Source organism: Empidonax traillii, unplaced genomic scaffold (assembly GCF_003031625.1).
Source record: "Empidonax traillii isolate 1590-97213 ecotype Southwest subspecies unplaced genomic scaffold, ASM303162v1 scaffold17:size2698205, whole genome shotgun sequence".
NCBI lineage: Eukaryota > Metazoa > Chordata > Aves > Passeriformes > Tyrannidae > Empidonax > Empidonax traillii.
In genome coordinates this window covers 1,875,160-1,898,022 of record NW_020955210.1, presented here as the reverse complement: position 1 = coordinate 1,898,022, position 22,863 = coordinate 1,875,160, and the positions used below count along the sequence as shown (strand labels likewise).

Below are 22,863 nucleotides of genomic sequence, written 5' to 3'. Positions count from 1 at the left end.
TTGTAGGACTGTGTATAGAGGTTAGCAGCAATTATGCATACTCATTCCCAACAGGTCTACTCTCGTGCTTTAAACATCTGCTTTAATGTTTGCAAGAACAGTCTTGTGGATAGATTAAATTTTTACAAGGCTAAAAATCCTTTGAACTTTTCATATAAAATTCACTCTTTGTCAAAGTAAATGGGCAATTACATAAAAGTTGCACAATAAGGATCATTTTAAAAGCTGTGAGTTCTTTGTTGTCTGTCATTAGTAAAATATCAAAATTAGTTGCTGAAATGTGTGCTTAAAAAAAAGCATAACTATCTGCATAAGATGTGATGACTAGCAAAGGCAAATAATTTAAAAGTATTAAAAGTCCAGTTCTTGTTTGAGAAGTGGGTTTATCAATATACTATTTCCTTATTCGTACAACAGCCTTGTCAGTTTTGATATACTGTAAATACAAAGAAAAATTTGTTTCTACTTCCTTATGAACCTAAAGACAGAATACAGCTAAAAACCTCATAGTTTTTTCCCTTTTTTGCCTCATCAACAGAATTGTTGACTGTGACATGTGAGAAGCAGATCTGACTTCCCCGTACTGAGTGGAGTGTGGATTTACTTAAATGAGGGTCTGGGCATGAGCGAGTTCCCTGTCTGTGCTGGACAGGAAGTATGGAGCACATCTTTTGAAATTGCCTGTGGGGATTTCAGCGTGTTCCAAGCCTGCTAGCCAGAAAACATGCCTCAGAGCCAATCGCTGCCAGGCTTTCTCTTTTCTTGTCCCTAAACTTGCACTAATTTTTTTTATATGGTCTGGCTTGCTGAAAACTATGTTCAGGCACAGTGGGCAGGAGCAGCGAAGGCATGGCATCTATAGTGGCTGTGTTCCCATCATGCAGGTGTCAAGCTAGTGTGTCTGTAGGACAGGGCTGAAGGTGAGATGTCTTCTGCCTTCTCTGCATACTGCTCTTAAGAACTGAGTTCTTTCATGGGCTGGGGATACTTTTTCAATCCTTGGTTTCATTTTCTTTATCCTGTCAAGAAGTGCACGTAGCAGAAGATGACCCTCATTCTAATTGTCTCAGAATGACTGAAGAACAGCAGAACTGCAGCTCTCTATGTGATTGCCTTCAGAGCAGAGTGTAAAGGGAAACAGATGTTTGCAATTGAGATTTTGAAAGAAAGCTCCTGGAGTGTTTGGATGGGTGGGGGAAACCACAGAAATAACAATGTTCCAACTTCTGTATAAATGTAAAATAGTAAACAGGGTTTACAATCTGGAAATGTAGAGTGTGGCTTTTGGACTGATGGGGGCTGTAATTCCTGTCAGCTGAGGTGTCCCTTCAGAGTTTCATCTGCAGTTATGTGTTTTGCAGAAGAACGGGTTCCTTCAAATGTTGAAGTGCCAAGAAAAGAGAGCCAGGAGGATGTTAACACTGATTCAGGTATTAAAAACCTTTCTTCTTTATTTTGCATATGCTCTTTCTTTTTACCTTTATTTTCTTGTCTCTTCCATTTGCTGTTTTAAAATAATGTTTTTATAGCTCTATAAAGCTGCCTTTTTACCCGAGTATGTGATGGCAGCAAAACTGCTTAGCACCACTTAGGATGCATGAAAACCACTCGAGAAGGATTTATAAAGTAAGCCAATTTATACAAGGTATTCCTTCCTGAATTACTTTGTAATGACTCAATTAGCTTTCATTTCTGCACAAAGGAGATTTAGTTGCATAAATTAGCTTATCATCATTGAGGAAGTGTCACTGCTAAAGGACAGTTTATAGATACAACATGCAGTTGCTGTCAAACCTATAAGAATGTAATATAGACATCTGTGTATACTTTGTGCTTGAGCAGAACAGACTTCTGCCATTCAGAGACTAACAGGGGACAACAAGTTGCCCAAGGGACTGGCAATGTAGACATCTCTGAAAAGGTCAACTTGACACAGGCTCTGACAATCGACCCAAAGCTCTGTCTTCTTTGATAAAAATCAGATAAACTTAAGACCACTAATTGATCTGCAGCCTGTTTAAATGTTGGCCATGCATATCTTCATTGCATATGATTACCACAGAAAGCAAATGAATTGGGTAAGAAATGCCAGAGTCCAGTGACAGCAGCATAAAAATTGGAAAAGGACACAAATGCCCAGAAAGGCTGTGAAGGATATTCTCTCAGCTTTAGCTTGGCAAACTGCCCTTGTGCTAATTATCTCTGGGACTGGAAAAATAACTGCATACACCATGTAAAGTCATATGGCCAGACAACTTTTCTTGACAGAAAGGTATTTCCAGTTATGCTTAAAAACAAGATATATTTGTGTTTCAAGGGCACAGACCTTTAGATAAACTATTGGTGATTTGACACAGCAAGTAGAGAAGACTGCTCCTTATCAGACCTTACACCTTTTTGAGATCTGCTGCATTGTAACTGTGACCTGCACTGACATGCAGTCTGGCTCTCCTTCCCCCATCGTACATAATACACATAATTCTTTCAGGGCTGTCAAGGAAAGGGTGGGCAAGAAGAGTTCCTTTAGGAAGTAGCTCTGCAGTGCTCTTCCTGTTGCAACATGTGGAGAGGAAACAGAGGCCTGATTTCCTGACCCATACAGGAAAGCAGGAACAGGTTGCTGTGAGGAGTTTTGGGTTGCTTTTCTTGGAAAGGAAACAAGAGCCAAGTCATCAGATGCTGTTAGCATTGTGCTGTGCTAAAAACATGTGTAAAACAACATGACTCATTACAGCCTTAATATTTAGTACTCATTTAGACATTACTGTAATTATAAGAATGTGTTGTCATAATGGAGCATGGGGTCAATCCAATTATAAAGTTGCCAACAGCATTGGTTTTTTTCACTAACGTATCTTCCTGAAGTTCCAATTGGTCATACTTTTAAGAAATCAAAACCTTAGCATCTACAGTTTTCAAAAGTTTTAACTGCTGTGAGAACAGCCCTATCAATCTGACTAGTATTTGTGTAATGTATTTGAAAATACCAGAGCAGTTACCCCCAGATATCAGATTCATTCCAAGCAATAACTTTCTCATCTGATCTTACATAGTTCACTATTTAATACTAGTAATTGGTTTGACTTTAGGGCTGAGTTAACATGACTATTTCTGATGGGCATCACATAATAAGTATCTGATTTGACTCAAGAATATTTTATGATTGTCCACACAAACAGGGCATAAATTCTTAAATTTAATTTATTGCCTAATTTTACTAAACCTGAACTTCACAGAAAATATTCTGTAAATTGTCTGTGAGCTCAGGCTAAGTACAAAAAAGGTTTCTTTTTTTTTCCTACTCTTTTCTTGCCTTACCACATCTCTGCTTCAGCTAACTGGCAGACTTGAGTTCTTATTCCGTCGCTCTTGATGCAGACTGTTGCTGCTGGGTAGCTTTACATTAATTGGTAGTGACCTAATTACTTAAAAAATACCAAAGCATTGAAGAGTTTCAGTTATGGCTTACTTGGTCTTTCTTGCTATGACTATCTACCCATTATCTTTTCCACAATCACTGTTTCAAGAAGTGTCATGTTTTGTGCTGTATCAGTGTAAATATCTTGATTTTAGACTAACTAAGGAGCAGTAAAAGATAATACTGAATAGCTTGGGCTAAATTAGAGTTTGAGTTCAAATAAATACACTGTAATTATTTTTCCCTTATTTCCTAACTTTTCTGGCCTGTGGGATAAAGTGCAAGTAAGGCATTTTTTGCAGTTTAGGACATCATCAGAACTAACAAATACCAGTGTTCCTTAACAGAGTTTGTCTTGTGTGGGCATTGAGACTCAACACCAAGAGTCACTTGCGGGAAACATTCATTCTGGTAGCATTAATTTTGAACTTCAGCTGTATCTCCATCTTTAAACCTTCAGTTTGGTAAATATTGAGCGCATCATTAATAAAAGGGGTACAATTTGTATTTTTCAAATATTGTTAAGTAGTCTTCAAATCTGGTGCTATTAACTTTTGAAGAATCTTATTAATGATTTGAAGAATATGAGTCAGAATGGCCAGCTGCTTAATATACTAGGCAGTGGACCAGGGTTGTGAAAGGAAAGCATACATATATATTCCTTCATTCCACAAGTGATGTGTAGGCAAATAATATAATTACTATCTCTAAATCACTACCATAGTAGGTTTTGCTAACTTAGAAGCCACCAGTGTTGAAATGGAAGACTAATGAAAATTAGGCACAATCACATTTATTCTAATGTTTTAGGTAGTGCATTTTCATATTTTTTTCATATTTTTTTCTCCCAATGTCTATTGTGGTTTTTAGAATAGTATTATAATTTTTTCCCCTTGAAGAATCCATGGGCATTCTTAAGTTTTAAACAGTAATATTTGTGTTGCATGTTTGAGTGATATATTTGTCAGGTTTTTTTACCTGAACTGTTCACCTTTCTTTCTTCAAGGATGTGTTGTCAGATGCCAGCGTTTTTCAGTGAAATAAGCAGTCTGAGACTACTGTCAAAGAGACTGGCAGCATTGCCTTTTGATCTGTCAAACTCTGAAGTGTTTTTATCAGTATTTTGGACAGAAATATATATTGTTCCTAATACTGTTACTGGAAAAACAGAGATGGCAGAAGAAAGCCATGAGGAATTCTTTTTGGAAGAGTATTGGAAACTGTTGGATAGTAGTTCATCCAGATAGCTGTCCTAGAATAAAAGAAGTATTTTTGGAAGAAAAAACCTTTCCAAAATCTTGCTCACCCATTTCTTGTCCCTGGTAATCTTAAAAGCAGTGGGTAGGTAAATGCAAACTGCTTTCTGCCCTCTGCCACACGCTTACCTTTTTTTTGATCATGTCTTATTTGTATTTGTGGCCTAAGTGGCAGAAACTTTAAAATATGACAGACTTCAGTTTAGCCATTATGCCATCATAGTATTTTTAAGGCACATGACATTTCATAGCATATGAGAATAGAGTGTAATTGTGACAGAGTAATGCCAGAAAATCAATACCTTTTGAATTTGAACTCTAATGACCACATAAGTTCTTGATGCTAAATCCATCTGTTTTCAGGTATTACCTGTGTTTAAGAAGCTCCACAATATTTCATTATCATATAAATAAAAAATTCCTTTACGCAGGCCCCCGGTTTTGTTTTATACCATTCTTCAGAGGCAATAAAATGAAATTTGTCAGGGTCTTCTCAAACTGGAAGAGGGACTGAAGTAAGAAAGAAGGGGCTCCTGTTTTGCAGAGGTTTTTGCAACTTTTTTTCATTCTACACCTCTGTTTGTGAGGCACTATGAATCATATTATGAAGCATTATTCACTTAAGATATATAAAATCTGAAGTTACATTTACAATTATCTTTTATTCGTGTGTATTTGCCCTTACACAGTTTGGGGAAATTTGTGCTGGTGGGCATGAGAGAGGTTTTTAAATTTGAAATTAACACTTCTTGGAAGACCAGCATAATTGTTTGCAAACTTACATTGCCACTTTCTTTTTTTTGTTTCTGTGCTCCTGCTATACTGGTATATGTTCTGAAAAATGTGGCTTTGTGATTTAAATGACCCTGGCTTATGTTGAATTCACAAATGAGGGCACAGAGCCCTGGTTAGTCTGTGGTCAATATCCATTGTTGCAGTAAGCTTATTTTAAAATGCATCTTTTCCAGTGTTGCCATGTTCTTAGCTGATTTGCTTTCCCACTTTAAGAGTCAATTAAATGCTCATGGTGAACGTATAGGGAGAGATGTGTCTCACCCTCTGTAGTGTCTCTTCTGTTGCATCTCCCATTAGTGTTAACAGGAGTTAATTCAGGCACACAAAGCTAAGAACAGAGCTCAAAGCAGTAAAGGTCAGCATGAAAAGTCTTTTTTTTTTTTTTTTCAGTGCAGTTCTGAAGAAGTAAAAATCCTGATTAACATATTTTAAACCAAATCAATGAGCTAACTGCTGAAAGATTTGAAAGGCAGGATATACTGAAATAGATCTTTTAGTTTATACTCATGTGGGTTTATGTTATCTTTTACAAGATAAGGGTTGGGAACTGTGATCAGTATGATATCAAAAGATGGAGGAGAGATTCTGATTTAATATTTATCACAAATTAATTTCTCGCTAACCTGTGTTACTCTTTGTAATTGTCTAATGCTAAATTGGCAAATAATGGACTAAAAATTAGGAAGGGCCAAAATTTGGAGGAGCAGCATTTCAAACTGATTCTGCCTTCATCTTGAAATGATAATGTCTAGGCGTAGTAACCAAATCTCATATTTCTGAGTGGTTGGGAGCTTTATACGTACGTGTATCTAGTTGCTGCTTTTGGGGGCAAGGACAGAAGAATTCCGGCACTGGCAGCCAGAACGCCCCCTAGTGCTACATAGGAAGTCGTAGCTCCTAATCACCAGTTTATGGAAAATTAAATGGTGGGTAATTGGCATTACAACTTTAAATTCAAGGTTGTGAATACTTAGCCTTATGACAGTATTGCCATCCAAATAAAATAGCACAGAACACAGACTGAAATGGAGAAATAGAAAACAAGCTCTTCTTGCTCATCCAGTGTATTAAAATTCAGATCTAAGTATTTGCCAAAATAGGGAAGAGCACAAGTTGAACACCGCTGGTTTTTTTATAACGTGATGCTTTCTATCACTTGATACTTGATATTTTAACATGATTTTTTCTGTAATAAAGTGAACCAATCATGATTAAATTGTAAACTATAAATAAGGTGTAGAGTGCTAACGACATGCAAATGTAACTGGTATATGTTGGAATACCCAGCAAGCCTGCTGTTCAAGGATCATATAACAAAACTAAGATGACAGCCTTGATCCAGCCAGTTCAGTGATATTTATGTTATCAGAATTAGAAGATAGCTTTCCAGTGATGTAAATTATTAGTACATATACATTCTGTCTGGTTAGTGTATACATAATGTAACTGGTCATCTTAGTGGTATTGCTTACATTCTTTTTGCATTAACTCATCACACTCCATTCTCATGGAATTAAAAACAGGAAATAGTTTGCAGTGTAACAGAAGCACCCAGTGTATTTAACTGTGTGTGAGCGCTGTGTTTCAATAGATGTACTCTGTATTGTAAATGTATGACAAAGCATTTATTACTGTGTTATTGCCGTATTACAGAGCAAAGAGTGCTAAATAATCAATCAGTTAATGGTCTGTATGGCAGCTTGAACACAGCACATCCATTGTGCTTATGCTGTTAGAAGGATGAGTTTATGACTATAGTGTAGTTGCATGTTTAGCCAGAGCTTAATGTCCTAAACTGGAGCTGACACAAATATTTTTGAAATGCAACTTCAGCAACAGTTTCCAAGTTCTCTAATATTTCACAAGGAACAATCAAGGATTATCTCAAAGGTTCTCAGAGAAGCTCTTTAATTTTGTTGGAACAGGAGAAGGAGGGGGAGCGTATCACAAAATACTTACTTTGGCTTCCTTTCACAGATTATTATTAATTATATTCTAACAATTTTATCAGTTTCAAGTTGAGATACATATATGGCTAGCTAGAAATGTACTAGTAGAGGAAAACTAGGTGCATTAAGTTGCAGCTGGGAAATGCTTTGAAAACCTGTAGCTACATGTTTCTCAGTGATGCAACTTGCCAGTGAAGGGCTTGCACATTAAACTTGTTTTCTACTTGCTTTTGTGGTATGGAGGAGATGTTTCTAAAAAAAAAAGAAGTAAGAAATGTGTGCTAATAAATTGCATTGTACTATCTGGAGATTTAAAGTGTAACTTTAGTCCCACAGTCTTTATCCTTTTCTAATTAGATGCTGTTTTCTTTGCAGATAGCGAAAACATCGATTATGCCAATTTCTATCTAGGTTTGTGGGACTGCACAGGAGATGTACCTGATGAGCTGACATTTAAACGGGGTGACGTTATCTACATTCTCAGCAAGGTATGAGGTACTGCTGGGACTATGTAATTGTAAAAAGAGAGCCATGGCAGAAGGACACATTCCCACAGTTCTATGGGGGGAAACTGGCACTCCCTTTCAGATCCTTTGTTTGCAATCAGATATTCATTGCAATTAATTATTTTGTCAAATGAACTATAACCACATTTAAAACATAGCTGTGTAACAGGAATTAACTTAAAAGCATGTTTATTTACTTGTTAAATCTTGGCTACCATTTGTTAACTGATTTAACAGGAGACAATGTGCTTTCTGCTTGCAGAAGTTAACCTTGTAGAATTCTAAGTTATCTTGTATGTTATGCTTTTTGTTTCCTGTTTTATATTCCTGACTGTGCTAATTCTGACTTTTTTGGGATCTTGCTGCAGAAGATGTGCTTTTTTGAACTATGCTTTCATCTTTGTATGTATACTGTAATTGTTCTGACAGCTCAGATTCCAAATTTGTTTGCTCTGACAGATTTGGGCAATTTTTAATTGCAAACTTTCCTATTTGCAAAGCAAATGAGAAATATAATTCCTTTAATCTGAATTGACGCTAAGCATGAAATACAAGCATGAAGTATAAGCATGAAATTTTATTCTACATTAATGTTGGTTAATTTGCTTGTTTTTCCTTAACCTCTCTAACAAAACCAAAACCTCTTCTAAAATATATATTTCATGGTCCATTGAAGTCTACTTCTGAAAAATAAATCAAAGGAAATTTATGTTCCCCACGTATAAGAAAAAACCCTGAGCTTTTAAAGTTCTCATTGAAAAAATCTACCTTTAAAAACATGTGTAGAATATAGATCTAATTGCCATTCAGGGTAATTAGTGCCAGAAATATGTAGGCCATTGAAATACACAAGTAGGTGCATGAAAGCTAAAGACTTTATTTGTCTTAGTTTCAAACTCTTAAGTTTTGTCACAATTGCTTTAAATCTTCTGTGATACCTTTAAGTATGTTTCTCGATAATAAATGTAACAGCTTCTGTTTTAAATAAATTTAAGATTTATGGATAGAAGGATAGTCCTATATAAGAATATAGAAGATATATTACTAATAGTAGTTTGACCATGTATGTCTTTTGAGGTATTTCATCATCACTTAAGCTAATAACTGAATTGCATTACTAAAGGCTGAATAGCGCTCTTGGGTTGGCAAACTTTCCATCAGTTATTCAGCACTAAAGAATTGTTCTAATTTAAAACAACCACCTCTTACCTCTCTTCCTCCCCTCAAAAAGCCCATGAGCGAAATGGATTCCGCTGCATGGGTTTGGCCTCTTTGTGGGTTGTGCTCTCTGGGTACAGTATGGGGACTATAAAATCTTAATCTTCATCTTGTAGGTGAAAAAAATTGTTTGCTACTCCTTCCCCAAAAAAGTGAGGAATTTAATTTAAAAAATGGAGCAGAATAAAAAAAACAGTAGTTTAAGCTGTCGTGTGTATATCAACTGACTTGTTGCCATGCCGTGATAAATCCGTAATCGGTCCTTGAAACAGGCTTGCTACTGCTCCAGATATATAGATTTTCTCTCTCTGGATTGATTTCCACTCCAAAATATAGCCCAGAAAATTTGGCCCTGTTTCGCTTAAAGATTGTTACAGCTTTTTCGGAAAAATGAGTGTTGGCCACTACTGTCAGCTCGGAATTTAGGGTCCTCGGAGGGCAAAGTGCCAGAGAATTATCCATCTTAACCTTCCACTTGATTCAGTTTCAAGGTCTGGTCATTTATGAGCTCTTTGTTTGGTAAGTGAAAATATAACCAAAGGAAAAGTGAGCCCAGCCACCCTGAAGCGGGTCAAGACTTTTCTTTTAAAATATTTCTTAATCCACTACATTAATACTTGAATTTTGTGGCAGTCGGCAGGCATTCTAGGCAATTTTTTTATTTTTTCACACCATCTAGTGGTTGAAAATAAGAGATGCAGGTACTGACAGAGGGTTATGTGTATGGATCCAAAATGGTGTCATAAATTCAGCTTCAGCTGAACCTAGCTATGGCTTTATTGCCTTTCTATCATATGTCAGCCACGTGTGAACATTGCTCTTGAAAATCACATTTTGCTGGTAAGGAAGTAAGTATAGGTATAGTAGTGTTATAGTAGGAGGGGTGAAGCATTAGCAAAATATCAAGCATATTTGTGCAACATGTAATAGTTCTTTGTTTTACAGTGAAATGTAAATGCTCTGATGAATGTGATAAGATAGATATTCATCTCTCCCAGAAATAGTTATGCCAAAGCAATATATTTTTACCAGCTTTTCACATACCTTTATAGAAATTAGGGTAAAAGTGACGATTTTGTTTCCAAGAAGAGAGATCATTAGTACAACAGAAATAATTATGAATCGGTTTAGCAAATTTTGGCATTTATAGAGTTTAAATAAAGCAAGTGGAGCAGTATGCTACATGTAAGTTTCTAGGTGAATGCCTTTTAGAAAAATGAGCATGGTTTCAATTTGGCAGTGTTTACTTCTTAAAATAGCTAAGCATTCTGCAAAGATAAGTCCCCCATAATTTGCTTTAAACTGAGCATCAAAATTCAATGTTAGTTCAATGAGCATGAGCTCATACTCTGACAACAGAGATACCTGTGCCCGATTAGTGTAATTACTGTAGAAAAGCATGTTTTTCTTGTTTTAAAGGTGCATTCAAAAACTACCTTTTTTTTTACAAGAAAAACCCCCAAGCCAACAAAAACCCCAATAAAACCACTCCCAACTTTTGTCTAAGTTTTCCTACCTTTGAGAGTTTCTCTCAAAAGTTGAGTTTTTAATCTGAGCAGAATTAACAGGACTATTCTCAGTTAACTACTGGTTAACTTTTCTTTATTTAAAAAAGTAGTTAACTTTTCAGATTAATTGATCAATGTATATGTACAGATATAATATTATTATTATTAATTTATAGTACCTTGAATATTCAAGTGTCTTTTATGACTTAGGCTATGAATGATGTGAACTTTCAGAAAACTATATACCTCTATTCCATTACAGAGTAAAAAAATATTTTATAGTTCTAATGATAAAGGGACTCTTTAATATCATTTTTTAGTTAATATTGACTATTAGAAATGTAACACTTGGGAGTCCTGTTTGCTGAAAGGATAATTGTTCTTAACTCCTGCTCAATTATGGGCTTGCTTTTGCTTTCAAGCCCATGTGATAAATGGGAAAACAGACCATGATATAGCAATCATTTTTATAAATCTTCCATAGGTCTACTCAAGAAATCAATTTCCAGAAACAAAGATAACTGTGAATGAAGGTAGCTCTAATCTTTTTCCTAAATTTCATATGCACAATTTATGCAAGTGCAACACTAGCAGTAAGGGTTTGTTTGCTTTAGGTGTATGTTTTGTGTTGTGAAATTCCATAATTTCATTGGCCAAAAGCAAGTAATAATGAAAATTTACCTATATGTTAGCAGGCACCTGCTTAGTAAAATTACAGACATTTCTTTATTTTAAAGCTAATTTAATATCCATCTTATTTATATTTTTATTAAAATAGCAAATAATGTTAAAATCAGAAATTATATCTCTAACTGGAATTCTCCTTACCTGTTATTATTTCATTACATGCCAACACTGTTCACTCTGATATTTATGAGTCATGGAAATCTCATCTGTGACTTAACCTTTTGCTCTAGAATTTTTTATGAAAGTAGAGCATTAATTTGGTGTTTAGATTACCTTTTATTCAGTGATTGTAGGTTTCCAGCATGGCAGATTTTTGTTCTTTCAATGCAATAAATTTCTGTTAAAATGCTCACATCTCAACCTGTATTTTTTACTTATTGAAAAGACAAACAAAGAATCTCCATAGCTCAGGTTACTGCTTATGAAATAAAAGTGCAACTTAATAATGCAGCTGTTTCAGAATCACTGTGAGCATTTTGTACACTATCTGTATAAGCTTAATAAAATGTGTTTATTCAGTATTTTTTCAAAAAGATATCAAAGGCATACTAAAATCCTGAGTGTTTCATTACTCAGGCTGTTTTCTGGCTGAGCATACTGAGATCTGTATTTAAGGGTAATTTCTGTTTCCATGACCATACTGCCTGTGACTTCCCTAGCAAACAGGGAATACCAATAGGAGCAGATTTGCAGAGTGAAACACTTAGTGCTTGAGGCCCTGGTGTCCACAAAATGCTTTCTGAAAGCTTCTTGATGTCTGAAGAGGTCTAGCTTGGTTTTGTGGAATGAGAACAAATTAGTGGTTAGAGTACATTCAATTGTATCTTCCATTTTAGTCTCAAATAAATGTAGTGTGTGTGCCCTGCAGAGTTAGCCAATGTGGGGAAAGTGGGAGCATTGGGAGATTCACTTGAGTGGGATGCTTCTGATCAAAACTCAAATGCTACACTGAAGTTTTGTATTACCCTTTCTCTGGCTTGTTTAGGTATATTCCTCATGGGAGGAGAGGTGAATAAATGCATGTCTAAACACAAGATAAAACTGAAGGCCTTTAGATAGAAGGTTAGTTAAGACTAATGTGAAGTGGCTCCAGGTCTGCTGGATTGCATACTGATAATATGTAAGCCTTTACCTACCTTATTAGTAAAAAATTTGGCCTTGGGTCATCTAATGGAAAGTAAAATGGCCTTTTTATTGTTCCAAGGTGTTTTCTGGGGACACTTTTGGTTCAGAATTCAGTCTGCTTACCATGATTTATATTGGAAATCTTTAATTGGTGTCTATTTTGTCTCATGTTATTGTGGGAAATAAAACTTAATAATGCAACCATACAATAAATCTGAGGCTTATATTTTTAAAGATGACCATTTTATTGCTGTCTTAAAACAACTCTACTACCTGTGAAGAAGTCTCATTCACTTATCTAAAGCATTTGTCATTCTCTGCTTTTTAGAGAAAATGCTGTTCTGTGCCAAAACTGCTCCCTGGTTGATAGTGTATCATTCAACAATTACACCAAAGGAAGTTCTAAAACTTTTTAGCTAGTGTGAATCTCCTGGATGAATTAAAGATGTTTTAAAATATTTTCTTGCCAAAATTGCCCCCCAGGATATTCTTTGAAATTTATCTCTGCTTCCCACACATATTTAGCTTGATAGTAAAGGCTACTTATTTTAACCCCAAAGAAGGCTATAGATATCTTTTGCTTTTGAGTTTTAAGGTTTGCAGGTATTCAGTGAATATTACTCACAACTCCACTGGAAGAGGGAAGGAGAAAAATGTTGAATTCACCCACTTCAGTTGTGTGTTTTTTTTTTTTTAAATACCACTGCATTGTTTTCTTCTAGGCATTGAAACACAATGATGATTTTCAGCAGCTCTTCTCAAAAAACAAAATAAATTAAAAAAACCATTTCACAAACATGAAAAACCGTACCATATGTATTTAACAATGGGGACTAATTTTACAAGAACCAGATGTTCTCAACTTTTGCTGAAGTCAGTAGAAGTTAATATGGTGCAAAGCATCTGGAGAACGTAATTTAGGCAGAGGATCTGTTCTAAAGGTAGAGACTGTATTGGAAATTTTCTCTTTTTGCATGCCAGAATTGTATTCTATAGAGGACTAAAATCTTGAATTTAAAAGATATCTGTAGAAAACAGTGTGTTTCTAACTATTTTGTCTTCCCCAGTGCAAAAGCTTTTATGAGCAATTTCTGTTGGAGTCATGGGTACATACACATCAGTGCAGTGAAATTGGTGGGATGAGGACAAGGAGAAGTGCCTGCTCACACTGTTCACTTGAAAGCATTTAAGGGAACTGTAAACCCTGATGGGATTTTTCCCCCCCTGCTATCAAAGCATGCTGTACAGAGAATGTTTTGCCAGCATGTTAAGTCATAACCTGTTCCTTGCTGCCCTGAGAAATTACTTCACTTTGGTTAATAAATTTCTGCGAGGGAAAAAAATAAGCCACTCTATGACAGTGGAATTGCAGAAGTAGCTTAGAAAGCATTTGGTCATTTGGTAAGGTTGTTGTTTCATATTATTGGGCACAATATATTCCATTGCCCTGGTGCTTGTCTTCCAGGGATTGTGGTGGCCCCCTCCTCCCCCCAGCCCTGCTAACATTGCCTGGTATGGCAAATGTGCTCCCGGTCACATGGCAGAGCGTGGCCGCACACTTGTGCATTCTCCTCATTGCAGGGCGGCTGGATCTGGCCCTGCCCCCCTCTCCTATCCCTCTGTTTGCCTTGGAGCAATTCATTTTGCAGTTATTGAATTTCTTTGGAGAGTTATTTTCATACAGCGAGCATCACAGCACCTCTGGATCTTGATAGCGTTTCTACATAAGGAGAAAGAAGCTTTGTGTTAGTAATTACCTAACATTGTCAGGAGCTGACTGCAGGCCTCTTTCTAGTGATAACAGAATAACCACATAATGTAGCTTTATAGCACATGATTAATAGAAAATAATTACACATCCTACAAAGGGATGCAATATTTCTTATAAATTGACTACAATGGTTTCCTGTAGATTAAAGGACTCTTCATTATTTTATCAGTCCTTCTGAAGTATAGTTGCTTGCCTATGTTAGCAGTTAAGAGCTGAATGCAGTGAGGGATACCAGATGGTAAACCCAGTGGTACCTGAGATCTGAAGCTGATGCTTGCAAAAGCACCGTGCTTCCCAACTTTCATTCTTATAAAACTCCTAACTTCTGCATATTAGTGCTTCTGCATATTAATCATTATTTCCCACAAATGTAGACTGTAGACTTTTATTCTACACATCTTAACCAGCAATAATAGACATATGGACCTCACAACAGCAGTGTATTAATTAGATTATATTGCTGTGAGGGAGTTTATAATTGATAACATTGATAGAAACAATACATCAGTTTGGATTTTATGTGTGACTTCAAGAAAGGACTAGGGGGCTGCTTGTCTGCCTCACTAGTTAAGCACTCTTGTGGTACTGAGGACAGGAAGGAGTGGTTAGGAGTTTAAAGAGAAATGTCTGTACTTTAATCAGTTTAAAAGGGAGTGCTATCTAATTATTCTAAAACTGAGATTAAAGTTTTATGTTCTTGGTAGCCAGGTATCTCCATTGTATTTTTCAGACTTGTATAGACAGCAGATAGTTTAATTGGGATTCATGTTGCTCTTGAGACCCATGCGAAGAATAGTAATGTAAAGTAAAAGCTTCTGTATTGCAATATTGTCTGTATGGTATAATGGTTGCAGTGAATCCTTAAATTAGTTTACTAGTCTGTTACATCAACATTCATTTCATCTTCTCACTTAGCTTCATGCCAGAGCAGTAAGTGGTGTATTAGTAAGTAGCGAAAACCAGAAAGTTTTCAAAACAGCAGCATGCTTTTAATTTTAATTTGAGGTATCTGAATTGTTTCTTTAAAAACAATTGTTTCTAAGTTCATGTAGTGGAACATTTTCAATGGGTAATGTAATCCACAGGCTTTTTCTGTGCCATTTGTCATATGCAGTTTAATGATCGCTTAACTGAGCCACTTCCCTCATTTCATGTATTGTTTGTTTTTTTGGCTGATGTCTAGCAAAACTTGCTTAATCACTCTTGTCAGTCACTTCGTGTATTCCATGTAGCAGCTTAAAATCTTTTGTTGCTTACTCTTGGAGAGATTTATTTCTGAGATTCCAGTAGTATACGTGAGTGCCGCTCCTTTCAGCAATTTCCCACTGCAGTCTTGAAATCCGGTTTGTATATTTAAACAGTGTACTGCGAGATAAAGCATAGATTTTTTTAAACAGGCTGATCTGGAACATTATAAACCTCAGTGTCAGGGTATTGTTTTGCCTTTAAGGATTTGGGGTGTAATGTGAAGCCCCATGGGAAGGGTTATAAGCAGTTCTTAACTTCTGTAGAGAGCAGTGTGCACTGAAGATCAGATTCAGATAGCTACCTCTAGACTTTCAAGACCAGACCCATCCCCAGCACTGACCTGCAGTGGAAGGGTGGAATTATTTTTTAAGCTTTCTCATTTGCATGTTCACATCACAAATAAAGGTTTTCCTGCTGCTTTTTATGTGAGTTTCCTTTAAATCACACTTGCTGCAGTATTTTATGGATAGCAGGATAGAATCTTTCAAATCACCAATTCACTGTTAAGAGAAGGAGGAAAATGTTTAATGTAAGATTAGTGTTCAGCCATCCACAATTAGTGTGTGTATGCCTGCATGCAAGCATTTTAAAAAAAAGGGCAAAACCAAAAAGCAAAACAAAGCCAGGGCTCACGTGAAGATGGGCCATCAGCAGGGCTTCATCGTAGTTAAAGCACAGGGAGAGCTGAGTACACTAAGCACCTCATAGGACCCCAGAGAACTCTTGACCAGGCAAAATATGCCAGCAGCAAATCATTATAGCTCAGGCTCTAATGAAACTCCATTAACCCTTAAGCTCCACTTGACTATTTATAACCAAAAAACTTTATCTACACAATAATCACAATAATGGCTTTATCTCAGTAGGACCAGTAATTCAAAATCCTACAGCCTTTTATCTTCTCATCACAAGAACAGTGTAGTGGGAAGCAGACGCTGCTTATCAGAGATATCTGTGTATTCTGTATTTTTCATGTTTGTTCCAAAGTAATTTCTATCTTACGAATCATTCAGTTTTCAGTGGGGTCTCTGTTTTAATACTACTTCATTTGTAACTCAATATATGTGTGTGTGCAATTTTAGCTGTTAAAATTTATTGAACCACTGTTAGGATTGATCTTAAAATATTTATCTCATAGGAAAAAATTAAATTTGGATACCACAATACTCTTACTTGGTATTGCTTTTGGAAGATATTATTTCTTTAAACTATTATAATTCATTTTGTTTCATATTTATCTCACTAAGCCTAAACAAATTTCAAACAAAAGTACATTAGTCATCTGTCAGGCATATGAGATCTGCCATAGAATTTCTGTAAGCCTAAAGCAATAGTAGACTTTGTCCATAGAAAGATTATGTATTAGAATGTGGTGTTCCCTTCACGTTTGAGCAAAGTAGTTTTTAAAATAAGTTGATTGTAAGTTTGAGTTTAGCCTTGTCATGCTGAAAGAATTCTACTTGATTCTTATGTCAGTGTTGTGCTATTAGATTTTAGTTACAAAGTTAAGTTTTTTTTATTTGTGATGAAGAGAGGATATTTTTAGTAGGTGTTAGAGAAAGAGTAGCCATAATTAAGAAATTTTCCTGAGTACGCCTGGCCTTTTTAAAATTTAGCTTCTGCCTTTGCCTAACTCTGCATGTGAATGCCTATAACAAAAAGATATAATGTTTTAATTTTGAGTTAAAATGGTTATAGCTGTATATAAGACAAAGCATCCATAAGGAGTTGCATACAAAACTCTATTGCATTTATATCAGACTAAAGGTTAATACTGCATATTGTTTTCAATTAGGAGTACGATGAATATGGCTGGTGGGTAGGAGAAATGAAGGGAACCGTTGGCTTGGTGCCTAAAGCCTACATAATGGAGATGTATGATATTTGAGAGGCCTGGGTAAGTACATTTTAATCCAATCTTCTGTAATGGCTTCTATGTTCCCTTGTTCTCTGTTTCATAAGTATGTCTTTCCTGGAACCTTTGTAGGAGTCCTGTTAACATAAAGATTATGGCAAAATATATTGAAGGTTCAATTAAAATACTTTTTTTCTGGGATTCTGTATGAAATATTAAACCACAGTGTACAAAGGATGATATATTTAAGAACTATGCTCCTTCAGCAATTTTTTTAAAAATAAAATTGGTGCTGTTTGTAGTTAGTTTTGTTCCTTTAGTAATATATATGTATCTCTCTGTGCAGAAAACTGTGGAAGGGAATAGATACTTGGACTCGGTTTGATATGCGTGTTTGAGGTTTTTTGGTTAAGGATGAACTTTCAACTTCCCTCTCCCTAATCAGAAGAAATGTGCACTTGAGATCAAGAGTGGTGTGCAGCTGCAGTTTACAGGCCCAGCCTCTGAAGGAAGATTCTGCTGTACACGTTTTGTGGTTTCAGTGAATGTAGTCAGATCGTTGCCTTGTGTATATTAAACATTATAAATGTAATTGATCATAATTCTAAGGAAGTGTTCCTCTTAGTCACTTTTTATAGAATTGTAATGATAGGAAATTAAATAGATGGTAATTAACATATGGGGCAGAAGCAGCCGTATAGTGCCTGTTGCTCCTTAACATGCTAGCAGTTTATGTATAGCTGTAGGTTTGTGTTCTTTCAGAGAATTCTGCTATCTTTTCCTGTTCCTCAGATTTAGAAAAATTAAGCTGAACTTTGAGGGTAAACTATTACTCAGTTCATGCATGCATTAACCTTTTAATGCTCACTGTACATCTTGTGCAGTTTCACTGGAAAATTGAGGGAAATTTATGTGTAATATTGCAAGTCTTTAGGGTACTCTGTCTGCAAATTTTTTTTATGTTAGGTTTTAGGCAGTGATTTATTTTTCTCATACATTTAGTATTGTATTGTTAATTACTATTTTGTTGACACACAATGAAGGCTTGATTCTTTTGCTGATGTAATAATTCGGCCTGTGTGGATACCCTTCTGACTTGAAGATGGAATTCTATGAAAATTTGTGAAAATATATTAAACCCCACAATTTTTCCTAAGTCAGCATGAGCTAAACTGCAGGTAAAACATATTTTTGTCCATGGTAGAGTGGAATATTTTATCTTTACCTTACAGATGCTTCTGCAGAGTCAAATCTGGATACCTTGGAATTCTGATACAAGTTGTGCAACAGATCTTCAGTGCTACATGGATTAGTTCCTGCAGTCTTGCTGTCAAATCCAGAACCTCATGGCTGAAAGCGTCAGTTGAAACGTAAAAGTACGCTAAAAAACTACCACATATGGACAAGGGGCTTGGGCAAGTCAGAGTTAATACTTTAAATACTCTTGTTTTGGAGATGTGCTTTGCCATTAGCATGCAAGATCCACTTTTTTGAACCTTCCCACACAGTTGATTTGTGAGACCCTTAATCTGCCAAAGAGGCAGGTCAGGCCAGTCTTCGAGTTGCTGAGCCTGTGCAGGTCCCTGTGTATTTGCTTGCGCTGTTTTCGCTTGAGGCGGACACTGAGAACAGTGTGGGTTAAAAGGTAACGTTAGTCTGAACTGGGAATTCGGATCCTTTCAGTAAACTAAGATGTTGTGCTTTGTGTTAGATAATGTATGGTCCTTGCTGGTACACTGGATTCTAATAGACGTCAAACAGGGTACGGAGTTTTGTTTTAATTTTTTAAAAAGAGATTGTCATTGAAATGGATCCTGTGCGTTATCAGCAAAGCATTAAAATGATAGATTATAGTCTTCAGATCTTTTACTACTTTAATTTGTCAAGCGTACCGGTGGATTGTGTACAGAATGTGAAGCGTTAATAGCAGGGCTGGAAACGCTCCTTCTCCCTTGTTAACATGGCAGCGCCATAAATCTGCCCACCGGAATGGCTTTTTATTAATTGCGTGATTCCAAATCCCTCCACCATCACCACCTACTTTTTTTGGGGGGAGGAATAAACCCCGTCCCTCCCTCCCTCCCTCCCCCGCATCTCCCTGAGACCAAGTGCCTACGGCCGGGGCTCGGTTCAGCGCGGGGGTGGCGGTGCCGAGCTGGGGGCGGCCCCGGCCCGGTCCCTGCGCTGCGCGGCGGCGGCGCTGGGTGGCAGCAAATTTTCGTGGGACGGGAGGAGGCGGAGGCTGATCCCGATCCCGATCCCGATCCCGTCCCTGTCCCCTTCCCCCTTCGTGCTGCCCCGCGCCGCTTCTGCCTTTTTTCCAGGAGAGGGAGTCCTTACCCAAGCGATGAGGGGCAGGGCTGCCCAGAGCGGCCTCTCCTGGGTGGTGGCAACCAAAGAAATCAAGTGGCTTTTGTCTGTAGTTCTGCTTTAGGGCTTCCCCTTCTTGGTACTTGGGGGAAGGGGGGAGGGGAAGTAAGCAAACTACCTTAACATTCAAAACGTAAAAGATGTCCTGAAACACACTGGAAATGTCTTGGAACAACGACTCGAATGAATGGTTTACTTTAAATCGCTGCAAATGATGTAACCTTTTCTGGATAAGAAAATCTCTGTTATTACAACTTAAACTCGGAGGTAGAAAATGCTAATCGCATTATTTTCTTTGTTCGCTCAGGTTGCGCTTGCCTTTCCATGAGCAGTGAGACAGTGAATTTTATAAAAGGTGATTGTAACTCATATATTGTACAGCCTTTTACTTGATTATTTGTTCTGTTCTGGATTTGTACGATCCTGCCATTAGATCTTATAATAATGTTCTACTCTGCAAATTTTTAAGGTTCAAATAAAGTTTAATTGTTTGCAAACTGTTATGATGCTAATAATTCAACAGCCTGCTGTGTTACTAATGAAATTACTTTGTTATGATTAATTTGGAAAATAGTGTGTTGATTGTAGTAATTAAGCACAACAAGGTGAAGTAAATGATTCTAATGCCATCTGGCCTCCAGACTGAATGAAGAAATGAAATGGGGCTGTCATTTGAATTTATTCAGAGAAGTAAGGATAATACAAATGCTTTCTATAGCAGAAGCACCCGGATATAACCATGCCACTCTTTAGTATTTTTTTTCATGTACTTCTATATACGGATAACTGGTTCACATATTTTTCCAGCATCTCGTTAGGATATACCTCCTTTTGCACACTGCCACTAATTACACATACTGATGGCAGTGTATGCACTGGTTCTTCCATCAGGGAGATGTATGGATAAGATTTAGAGAAGTGATATGCCTTGGCTTACCTTTTGGTCCCCTATTAATGATAAAAACTTTCTGTGACTGGAATTAAGCTGAAAGTGAATGCTAATTAAGATCCCACTTTATATGCAAAGCCAAAGGCATAAACTTCTTTCTTTTTGGCACTGCAGTCTGAGTATGACACAGTATTAAAAGGAGCGTAAAGAATAACCCTTTAAAACCTGATCCAAAGACTGTTGAAACTGAGAAGCTATTGAATTTGCTTGCTTCTGCATCAGGATCCCAGAAAAGGAACTCAAAACCAGGCAATACAATTTCAAAGTGCCTTTTGCTGAATACTCTTTGTCCTCTTTCTGAAAGAGATGCGATTATTTCTATAAGCCAAACTAAACAAAAGAATGGCACTGACTTCTCTAAGCCAAGTGATAGAAATCCATTTTTCTATCTCAGGTAAAGCAAAATGAAGTTGTGGGTATAGATCAGAGTCCTGGCTTGATAAAGTTCAGTGGGACCTGTAGGAAAGATCTAAAATATTAAAATGTGATGAAAGTACCCAGGTAGATGACAATGGTGTGCTCTTTAACTGTGTAAGCCTTTTGATGTTTCTTTCATCTCTCTCCCTCAAGTTGATGAAAAATTTATTAGTATGTAACTGTGGGAACAAACATATGCATGGAAACCTTATAAACAACTTTCTACTTTAGATAGCACAAAGTACTGATAAACTCTGTAAGACCTTTGCTTACCAGGGTTTCTCTGAAGCTGACACTTCTCAGAGAAGTATCTGCTTAATTCCATCTTTGTTTAAAAAAACTCTGACACCGAGCTCAGCAAAAGTGCTCTGTCAAATCTGCATCTCTGCTTTAGAGTTCATTTCCTGCCCAGCATCCAGTGTCTTATTGTGAGGGACCAGGACAAACCAACTTCACACTATGAACTTAAAATCATGGATTCAAGCTGGGTGTAAGCACAAGTATTTCATGCTTCTGGGATGAAATTGTGATTTGACTGGTCTTTCCTTGCTGCAGGAAGAAGTAAAAGGGGCTGAGGTGGTAGCAGGTTGTGCAGATCAAAGGGATGCAGCTTTTCTTACCCAACTGTCATACCAAGGAATATATATATATTTTCCCTTTAAATTGTAGAGCAGATCAGGCAGTGATAAACCATGAATTGTTATATCATTATATATAATCTTTTAGGAATTTGTTTAGGAGTGATTTTCTAATGGGATCTAGACAGTTCTGTTTCTGCTGTATGGAATTTTCCTTAGTCCAAACTCCCACACAGAGAAATTCATAGGGAGCTGAGTTCAAAGCAAAGTAGAGGCAGGACCTCTGCACCTGGAAGCTATGCCAACATGAGTCAGATTTAAAACTGAAAATGTCAGTTTCTTCCCAGCCTTTTGGGAGGAACAAATCTTTTAATTAACAGGAAAAGCTTAAAAATTCGAGGTGTCATCTTGTAGCAGCATGTAGGAGAATAAAGTACAACAGCGCAGGCAGTCTGAGAAAAAGAACTATTGGTAGATAAGAGGCAGATAGTTTCAAATGCCACTAAAAACCAATCTATCTCTATTAATTTTCTGCTCTAGCAAACTGATGTGTTGGAGCTTTTATCCTAAAGTATCCTCACTGACTCAGAACCCATAGAACAAACTTCCTTTCACCCTCTATTGTAAAGCAAGTGCTACTCCATAAAGATATTTGATGGCTAATGAGCATTTTACAGCAATACTTTAAAGTTTATGCTGTGAGATGAAAAAAAAATCCACATTCAGTTACAGTGGGAGGATTTATGTTGGCAGAAGAGAGTTACCAGTTTGGCCACTTCCAGTCTGCTGTAATTGCTTGCATATTTGTAAATAGTGCCTTGGGATTTTTAGCAGCCACAGGCAATCAGGATTTTAGCTTTACACCTCATGCTACAAGACAGGTATGTAGCACCACAGAACTGACCCCCGTGCAGAACTGCCTGGTTTAAAGGGAAAAAAGTGTTGCACAGGATCATTATCAATCTTTCAAACGCCAGCAACATGGATGTGTGCCTTGGCAGTCTCCCACCCAAGAGCTGACATGGCCCAATGCTGCTTTTTAATAGTCAAATCTAATAGGGTCAGCATGAGAAAAGCAGAGTGCAGACAGTCTGACAGACATGGGCAACTCAGTTTATTCATTGGTGGTCTTCAGCCTCTGAGACTTCTGAGTTCAGTTTGGAAGGGAAAAGATGAAATCTGTAAACAGTCATGGCATTGGGAAAGCAGGGGG

General features: G+C 36.9%; 1 protein-coding gene across 2 annotated transcripts in view; it reads left to right on the top strand.

The window, feature by feature from the left end:
• The window catches only part of SKAP2 (src kinase associated phosphoprotein 2), a 117,576-nt gene extending 98,382 nt beyond the window's left edge, over positions 1-19,194 (top strand). Inside the window, exons 10-13 of one of the 2 annotated variants that reach the window (XM_027896326.1) lie at positions 1,362-1,430; positions 7,794-7,906; positions 17,277-17,378; positions 18,569-19,194. In XM_027896326.1, the coding sequence (XP_027752127.1) occupies positions 1,362-1,430; positions 7,794-7,906; positions 17,277-17,369 (275 nt within the window). In that variant the 3' untranslated portion in view covers positions 17,370-17,378; positions 18,569-19,194. The remainder of the gene's footprint in view (positions 1-1,361; positions 1,431-7,793; positions 7,907-17,276; positions 17,379-18,568) is intronic. The other variant, XM_027896335.1, reaches the window with a different exon arrangement.
• Positions 19,195-22,863: the final 3,669 nt, after the last annotated feature.